The sequence below is a fragment of the Dicentrarchus labrax genome, unplaced genomic scaffold (genome assembly GCF_905237075.1).
Source record: "Dicentrarchus labrax unplaced genomic scaffold, dlabrax2021, whole genome shotgun sequence".
Classification (NCBI taxonomy): Eukaryota; Metazoa; Chordata; class Actinopteri; family Moronidae; genus Dicentrarchus; species Dicentrarchus labrax.
In genome coordinates, this window is record NW_026136716.1 from 14283997 (window position 1) to 14293220 (window position 9224).

The 9224-nt window shown below is 40.8% G+C and overlaps 1 protein-coding gene across 2 annotated transcripts; it reads right to left on the reverse strand.

The window, feature by feature from the left end:
• Positions 1–1850: 1850 nt before the first annotated feature.
• Positions 1851–8892, reverse strand: cep70 (centrosomal protein 70). Of its 2 annotated transcripts, XM_051427281.1 has the most exons (16): positions 8584–8891; positions 8401–8500; positions 8014–8137; positions 5930–6110; positions 5548–5723; positions 5213–5272; positions 4919–5018; positions 4751–4839; positions 4595–4672; positions 3328–3403; positions 3085–3231; positions 2802–2954; positions 2507–2675; positions 2290–2398; positions 2125–2204; positions 1851–2000 (listed from the first exon to the last, which is right to left on the reverse strand). In XM_051427281.1, exons 1-16 carry the CDS (start codon positions 8659–8661, stop codon positions 1939–1941), a joined length of 1782 nt encoding a protein of 593 aa, XP_051283241.1. In that variant the 5' UTR covers positions 8662–8891; the 3' UTR covers positions 1851–1938. The 2 variants fall into 2 exon arrangements, 1 of the variants encoding a protein (XP_051283241.1); XR_007888052.1 differs by lacking the exon at positions 1851–2000 and having other exon boundaries at positions 2290–2394; positions 8584–8892.
• Positions 8893–9224: the final 332 nt, after the last annotated feature.

Sequence of the window (9224 nt, forward strand, 5' to 3'; positions counted from 1 at the left end):
TTCGGTTTTTGGTTGTATTTTGTTGTTGAGTGCAATTTCTCTTGTTTTTTTCTCTCAGATAGAGCGAGACTGAACTCTGACAATTTGTGACGAAGATAAAAGAGACACAATGTTTGCTCTGTAGGGCGGTATAGTCTAAAGCATTTCCAAAATCTTTGCTCTGTAGGGCGGTATAGTCTAAAGCATTTCCAAAATCTTAATTAAAGTGATGGTAGGTAATGCAATTCTAATCCAATACACTTTTTTTTCAAATTGAGTAAACATCTCCTCATGGTCTGCTAGCTTTGCACATGCAAAAATGGGAAACTAACAAAGTGGATGGGAGGGAGCCAGCCAACACTAACTTGTTAGCCATTCCAGCCAGGATTTGTGTGTCAGGTAACGTTTAATTCCACATAGACACTTAGTTTAAACTGCAGTTTGCCAAGACGGCTCAGACTGGGTCTGACGATGTGTTGCTGAATCCTTGTAGGCACTGCAGCAATAAGTGCAGTCAGCTTGAGCTGACCCGTGGAAGGGTCGCGGCACCGATTAGTAAGTCTACCTCTGTGTGGTTCTTGGTTGATCTGGATTCTGGGTAAGATTGGGTTACCAAATCCATATCCCGGGTCCAGAATTTAAATCCTGATCCTACCAAACTGGGATATGGATCCCAAAATGTTGTTTTTAGGTATTTGAAACCCCTAAGGTGATTAGGATAGTTTGTATGCTAAAAATCGGGATGATCTTGATCCCACTGGAAGGGTGGCTCCAGCATGGATTCAAGTAGGATGTAGAGACCGAGGTCATTGTAATAAACTCAAACTAGGCATGAAAAAACAATTAAGTGAAATAAAAATGAAAACTAGCTGAAAAGAGAGAGAAAAATTAAAAATCTGAATGCTAACAATACAATAGTGTTCAGTTCAATAAAGAGAGCCCTCCAGTGTTCAGAGTGAATAACTGCAACACTATACAGCAATTCAATATCACTAGTGAACTGCTTTAATATTAATTCATGTTGTTTATTTATTTGAAGTTATTGTTGATTACTGATAAATGTAAATGTAACTCATAACTCGACATGAAATATCATTAATTTCATTGAGGAACAGAGTGACGTCATTTATTCAATATGAATGTATTTATTAATTTAATATTTTCTGAGTTTTACATGTGCAAGTGAATTGCATTTTGGAGCTCTTGGGTGTACAACACACAAACTGCAAAGACCTTTTAAAATCTGTCTCACTCATGAATGGCTACGAGTAATTATTTTATATATATATAAAACAAGCATTAGCGCACACTCTGACTCCAATATGTGTAAGTTGCACAGAGCTGGAACATGGGGGGCACCTTCACTTATTATCTATCAGCATGTAGTTGTGTCATATGGTCCAGAGTTATTCCAGTAATCATAAAGCTACAGCTAATTACTGACAGAGCAAACAGACACTGTACCAACCATCAATATATCTCTGAGTAACCTTAATGCTGCCATTACTGCTTCACAAGAGCAACGTTAGTGTTTAAGCAGGTAGTCCTGGAATAATGACCTTCATCAACCATATCTGAGCAGGAAAATTCAATGTAATACTCTTTGAGCCATGATGTCTTCTTGGTGCAAGTGTTTATGTGTTTAGTCTTCATTTTTGGTGTTAGGCAGAGCAGCGCTTAGTTATTTGCATTAGAACCTACACACCGGTCTTTTTCATTGAAAACTCGGCAGATGAGAATTTTACTCATCAACACTCAAACCTGTGCTGAATCTGAAAGCTGCAGTAGGTAACTTCAATAAAATATGTAAGTAAGTATGCTCCCGTCCTTGTTGTTTATTCTCCAGGAACAATGCAGATATTCACTGTGAATCATTTATCAAACAGTTTTTATTAAAAACAAAAATCACTCCACAATTATTACATAGAACAAAGCACAGCCCTGAGATCAGTCAGTGTGTCACCGTGCTGTTTGTTTCAAAGACTTCACAGCTGGAAGGATGTCGTCCAGGTGACTTACTCCTGAAACACACATATTGAGAAAATTCTATTTCATAAAGGATGTTGAAATAATCCATAGGAAAAGTACTGCAATGCTACCTGCTAATGCACAGGTGTCATGGTGTGTTTATTGTGTCATATTTACCTAGAGTCTGTAAAATGTCCGTAATGAGAGCATGGAAAGCGGGGAAGAACTCCTCGTGCTGCTTCACTTTGACGATGATACTAAAAAACAAAAGCAAAAGACTTGAAGGAGCAGTTTGGGTGTCTGATATTCTAAACAATATGTGTGTGTTCTTTATGTGTGTACCTGTCAATGTCAGCATCTCCCAGCAGACTATGGAATCCAGCAGTGTGCTCGGTGGAGGAAACCAGTCTGGCCACGTGGTTCACCACCTCGGCAGAAGAAGCCCTGCTGTCTGACACAAAACCCCAAACATCGACTGAGCATCATTTCATTCCCACTGAACTGCTGCGCAAACATCCACAACTGACTCCGGAAGCTTGGATTCTAGCTGAGGGGTTACCTAGGTCCAGAACATCTCGGAGGTTCCTCATGGTGTTGGTCATCTCCCCCAGCCTGGTGTAGACCTCGTTCATACGTGGGTACACTCCGCTGAGCGAGGTCACGTCAAACAGCTTCTGGAAGTGAGACACCATGGAGGCCAGAGTGTATCGAGTGGGACTCCTGAGTACCTACAACCCCACAGAAAACACTTTTAAATAATTAGGTTTCGCTGGAGTTTATCGTGTCCAAGCAACCACCAAAGCACCATGTAAACACTACCTTGAGTGAGTAGTTCAAAAGCGTTGCAGTTGTACCTTCTCATTGTCAGTCGAGGTGTTTTCCAGAATGGTGTCCACCAGCAGCATCATGTCCTCCACCTTCACCACTTCTGCATCAATATGGCCGACACCAGACGGCTGCCAGGGCGTCAGCCTGCCGGTCAGTTTATTTAAACCCTTTTGCAGATCCTACCAGCAAACACACACGATAATGGTTACTCAGGCTTGACTTTTAAGCTTGAATCAATCCTTTCCGGGTTTTCCCATCAATCACTGTGGTAGGAGGCGAAATTGAAGCCTGCAGGCAGGCGGCGTTTACCTTCAGTAGGTGGAGCTGCTGGGCCCAGACCTCCAGTGTAGGGAGGAGGGTCTGAAAGTCAGCAAGGCCGACAGATGGGGGCTTCTGTCTGTGCAGTCGAAACGGAGCACTGGGATTGGTCACAACAGCACTGATCTCATTCAACAGCTGGAATCCAGGAGAAGAAATTGTACAGAAAATTTGAACAACTACTGAACTCCAGAAATACTGAGCAAAGTAAACCTCGTGGAACAATATGCTTACATTGTGATAGTGGGCACACAGACTGGCTTCCCTCGCTGGCTCACTGATATCTGTCTCGTTGTCCTCTTTATGCAATCTGCGAAGATGACATATTGCCTTGTTTGCTTTTGTAAATAATTTCTTGTATTTGGACATAAAAACAAACAAAAATTAATAAAGAAAGGACAAAAAAGGTAAACATCACAACTTGTGAACTTGTATGTGAGCTATAGTTTAGAGCAGTGGTTCCCAACCTGGGGGTCGCCCCAAGCTTCACGGGGGATTGTGAGGCATTCTTGATTTTATGGGGTGTAAAAACAACAGTAGCCAATAGCTCTCAGTTTCATTCAGTTATGTGTAGAAAACTGTTATTATTAAAGTTTGTATTATTGGATCTAAACTTTGAAGACCTGAACACAAACTATATTCAGAGCCTTCAATCTCCGATAAACAGCCTTGTTCACTATTTGGGTTCATTGTACAGTTTTAGTTGTTATTGTTATGCACTGAATATAATATGAAATATCCATAAAATGTGTCAGTCAGGGGTCGTCAGTTTACTCAATGATAGAAAGGAAAAAGGTTGGAAGAATATTATAGATTCAAGATGAAACTGACAGAAGGGTGGGACCGAGAGAAAAAGGCACAAATACAAATCTTTCAGCTACTTCAGCACCATGGACAGCGCCATGGGTGCGGCTGTTTCAAAGCTTCGGGACTCAGGGCCATCGAACTTGCACAAACCTCAGCCAGGGAACCATTAAGGGTTCCCTCTCTTTTTCACAAATCATTTTCCAGGAGTTTTTAATAATACAGGACAGCACTGGCTTACAGTCGGTCATACAGGCTGCAGTTTTGGGCAAACTGACTACATTAATTTGGCCCCAGCCCGTAAGTAACAGTTTAAATTTATTTTATTTTACAGAAAATTTATTTTCTAGAAAGTTCCCCACACATATAATTAACATCACTGTGCATGCATTTATCACAGCAACAATAATTTTGATAATTAATAGGCTGTATGCATGGAGATATAGCTGCTCGCAGCTCTGGAAAAAATTATCTTAATGCCGAAAAAATCAGAGTCAGTTCCACTTTGCATCTGGTAAACCCACTTTGAAGTGTCACACAGCTGATACCAACAGTGTATACCACAGCAGTGGAAGGCTCAAACATTGTTTGTACAGTGCTAACACAGTAAACAAGATACACACAGATGAATTTCTGCCAGAGCCCTCATCCCACCAGTGAGCACTGGGCAGTCTTTTACACTCGTCAGCGTTCCTACCTTGTGTTACTGTGTGCGTTCAACGCCTCCAATCGGCGGAGTTTGTGTTTGTAGAACTTCACCTCTTTGAGTGTCGGCCTACACAGGATAACACAGTCAGCATGGATACTGATAATGACAGCGTATGCTTCTGTTCCAAGCTGGATGAACACACACCTCGTCTCCAGCTCTTGCTTCAGGCGCTCCACATCCCTCTGCAGCTCTTCTATTCGACTCTTGTTTCCCTTTTGCTGTTCCTGGTACGCCTTAAAAGAGATACAGGAGTATTACCTGCTGCTTTAGGGGAAGAACTATCTGAACATGAATAAACGTTTGTCAGGTTACCTTGAGAATAGTTTTAAAAGACGGAGTGACATTGCTGGATGCCTTCTTGATTCTTGTCTGATGAGCCACATGATTTCCTCCTGGCTCTCCTTTGACAGATCTGGGTTTAAAATGAGCAGCTTAGTATAAGCAGATGCAAAAGTGTTCATTGTTTCATCTATATGGTTTATGAAAGACAACGCACCAAGTTCTTCAACTGATATAAAGTAACGTTCCAAAATTTGCCTAAGGGCACATTTACTACTGTTTTTTTGTTTCTAATAAAGACACATGATTCTCTGCGCTGCATGTTACCTGAGCTCATCCAGCAGCTGAGTCATTTTAGTCTCATAGAAGTCGATCACATCCACAACCCTGCAGATAGAAAAACCAGGAAAGATGCAGCAATCAGTTCATCACAGAGCATTTTCTGTTTGAGGAAGACCACAAGGTACAGTTGAGAGCTGTGGAAAAATCTAGTAAGTGAACCTTCAGATATGACTGTCAAACATCTGTCCATCTTTAATAGGGCCTCACATGTTCCATGCTAGTGAAGCCTAATGAAAGTTTTTCAATACTAACAAAATAATCAGTATCTTTGTTAAAAGGTGCTCATATTACAGAGAATCATTCTCAATGGATGTCCTTACTGCTGGTCTGCAGGGGAGTTCTGCTGGCTGACTTTGTTGCAGATGTGCTGGAAGGTCTGACTCTGTCGAGCCAGTCGTCGCTCTTCTTCTTTGATGGTGAAATAAAGTTTCCTCTGAAGCTGAGCTGCTTCCTCCCTCTGCTTGGACAGCCTCTGCTCCAGAGCCTGACACAGTTTCTGCACAAGATTGTATCTCACTGAGAAGGCTGCAGCTGACAATAGCCAATATTAACTAATTAACTAATTATCTGTTAACCTATTTCAATGCCAAAAAATGAAATACATTTATAATTTATGTATTATAATTAATCATTGATATAAACTTATGTGCAATCTGAGAAACTCAGCCTGTAGTGGCTTGCAGTGGCAGTCTACTGACATACCTGTGCTTCTTGTTTTTCCTGCTGCAGTCGCTGTGTGTGGCCGTGCTGTTCGACGGCCTTGCCGAGGTAGCGGTCCTCCAGGTCCTGGACTCGGGTCTTCACCACGTCCAGCAGCCCTTCCAGCTCCGTGGCCCTCTGAGACTGCTGAGCCGCTCGGCTCACGTGCTCATGAGCCTCCTCTCTAAGGACACAGACACACACAGACGAGGATCATTCTCACAGAAGTGCGCTTTCGTCACCTGCAGCTATGGTCCACGACTGCTCACCAAGTACAACAAGTTCAATGTAAGACTTTAAAAGATTCTCTCAAGACCAATATGAAAGCAATTTATTCAAAAAGAGCTGTGTGATTCAAATGTTTGCATAAAATTACCAACATATACATTACTCATATCAGAATATATCCAACCACAGAATAGATAAAAAAGACTGAACAAGCATTTAATGCAAACCATGAACTGATCGTTTGAGGATAAGGTAAAATGTCATTGTTAAGGCATTTCTGAAATACAGAAATGTTTGATATACAATGATAACATGTCATTTCCCACAGACTTGGTAACTAACTAACTTACTAACTACGATATTTATTTGGACTAAATGATTTGTTTCCCTGGAGGGGTTGTAGAGAAATATGACCACTGGTATTCAGCTGCAGTCAGCTGCTTTCCCTATCATCACTCTAGTGGCCTCAGGCTGAGACTTCATACCTGCACACGAGGCGTATCTGTGGTACTCATCTGATGCTGATCAGATTAAATGACAGGGGGACAGGTGGTCGACACACGCTGCAGATACATTATTAAATAGATGCGGATGCATTAACACACACAGTAATACACACTGCAGGCATGTATTCACTGTACAAGACCCTCAGCTGTTCTTCCACTGTTTTACGTCCAGGAATCTGCCTCCTTTTTGTACAACTGCTGGATGTCACCACTTAGGATTTTGGGATCTTATTTTTACTGTTATTTATCTAGATTAACCTAATGTTTGCACTGAAAATATATTTAAAAGATTTTTTTAAAATGATGTCAAGTCATCCATGTTTGGCCAGCTATTGGTAAAAAGAAAAAAATACAACAAAATATACAGACATAAATATACAGTATATTATCAGTAAGTTAGGATTTTTTTATTTTCAAATAAAGAACATTAATAAACGCATATGAAACCACAATTGGTTCCTGAATGGCATCCCAATACTGGGTAGGAGTTAGAATATATACCATATTATTGCAATTGATAAAAACACTCAAATAAGTATATTCTGGTGAATTTGCTTTATCGGGATAACCGTGACTATCCTCACGAGTGACTTGAAGAAGCCATATAGCTCGCTAACTCCTATATCGATATCCTAATTTAATTTGAATTGAGGGGGAGCCTGCATCTTTCCAGACATTCCAAAATCCTAAACCCGCCTGTCACCGTGGCTGAAGGCAGGGCTTCCATTGTAAACATAAAAAAATAGATATATATTATGGATTCCAAACTACAGAAGGACAGGGAGATGAGCAATACAAATGAAATTAAAGGTAAAGTGGTAACAGTATGTTTCAGTGCCATTTTAGGGCATTTGAAGACTGGATAATTATCCGGATAATATCAGGAATCCCAATTATTTTGGCCAGGATAATAAACATGAAATTTTCATATTGTCCCTGTGCCTAGCTGCAGCAAACAAAGCTACCTGCCTACCTGTGACTCACCACTTTCATCTGAGAGGGATGAAAGTTTTTCCTCAAGTAATTCCTAAAGGGTAGATTGTTTTAAGATGTTTTCTTGTATTTTTACTATTCACTTCTCTCTGCCACAAAAAGGCATCTGAAGTTTGCATTCACACAACAAAAAGCCAAATTAATGTTAAGTTAAATTTGTTATTACTCTCATTTTGATATTTATCTATATTTTGTACCAGTTTATCAACAAGTGCTAGAAATGTCTCATCTCCCCAACTCTACACTAGTATTTAGAAATAGTAAAGTAAGCTTCCTCCATGCCTTCATCATTTACATCATTAAAGTCCAAACCTATTTACTATTCTGTGATTCCCCACAAATGTTCATTGTCTGACGTACTTGAGTTGGTTGTTGGACTTGATGAGCTCCTGGATGAGAGTCTGCCTTCTCTCTGAGTCTGTGAGCATCGTCCTCAGAGTCATCCTGATCTCACCAGCTGACTTCTTGTCCAGCAGAACCAAATCTAAGGGCACATGGAGAATACTCATATTGTCCATTCCTAAAAAAAAAACTATCTGCAAACTTCTCTAAGTATTTGCAATCATTTTAAAACGCTACTCCAATGCTACAAGAATAAACTACTGAAGCAAAAATGCAGCTAAACATGTTTCCATGCCAAAACAGAATACGATTTTAATCTGCACAATGCAGTATGGTCAACATGAGCTAGTACCTTTAAACACAATATCAATTTAACTAGAACAGCAAACAATATTGAACTCTTACCCGAAAGGGTCTTATTCTCTACGGGATCTGCAAAATACACTGGCTTGAAACCATGATGCTGCAGAAGTTTATTCACATCGTCCCATTCTACCTGCTCCTGCTGCAACACAGACAGAAACCATCAGTGAGGAAAACGTAGGAATGACAGTCACACATCACATGTTAAAGAAATCTGAGCTCTACCTGGAACTGCTTATAAGTCCACAGGTAAACATATGTCTTATTCCTTGACTGTATAAAATGAGCTGTCCTGCTGTCCATCCTTAAAAGTCCTCCACCCAGCGCACCTCCCTGATCACTGCAGGACCTGAGTGCTTCTCTTGGATGAGGTGCCTCCTGTCAAACCCAGCAGTGATCAGGTTTCTGCACTTCCTACAGCTGAGAGGAGCTGCCACCACAGCACCACAGCAATGAATGAAAGGCGATCCACCCCTCCCTTCCAAACACTAGGCTCTCTGGCCTGGGGTTAGCAGACAAATAATGTTCATTTAACAATGACTTACCTGTTCCATCGTTTCCCCGCTCTGCAGGAAATAAAACAATATGCACGGCGTTAGTGTTCACAGAGCGACAGTTCAAATCCGACTGACGTTGACGCTGAACTCCATTTAAAAATACGTCAATTTTAAATTGCAGAGCTGTTGGTAAAAACACCCAACTACTAACTAGAAAACTAATAACCATTCAGGAATCTTGAGGTTGTTCTGGTATATTCGGCACACAAGGAGCCGACCGAGAGATACTTTTAATCCATTCAAATAATAATTAACTGCGACAGTTTGACTAGGAGTTGGTCGTCAGGCTCTATCCAGATGAAAAGAAAT

What these genes read in the sequence shown, in the direction of transcription:
- cep70 (XM_051427281.1), bottom strand. Translation starts at nt 8,661, where the DNA reads ATGGACAGCAGGACAGCTCATTTTATACAGTCAAGGAATAAGACATAT. An exon ending in AAGCAAGAGCTGGAGACGAG is followed by an intron (nt 4,673 to 4,750) that starts GTGTGTGTTCAT and finishes TATCCTGTGTAG; the next exon opens with GCCGACACTCAAAGAGGTGA. An exon ending in GGACATTTTACAGACTCTAG is followed by an intron (nt 2,001 to 2,124) that starts GTAAATATGACA and finishes TGTGTGTTTCAG; the next exon opens with GAGTAAGTCACCTGGACGAC.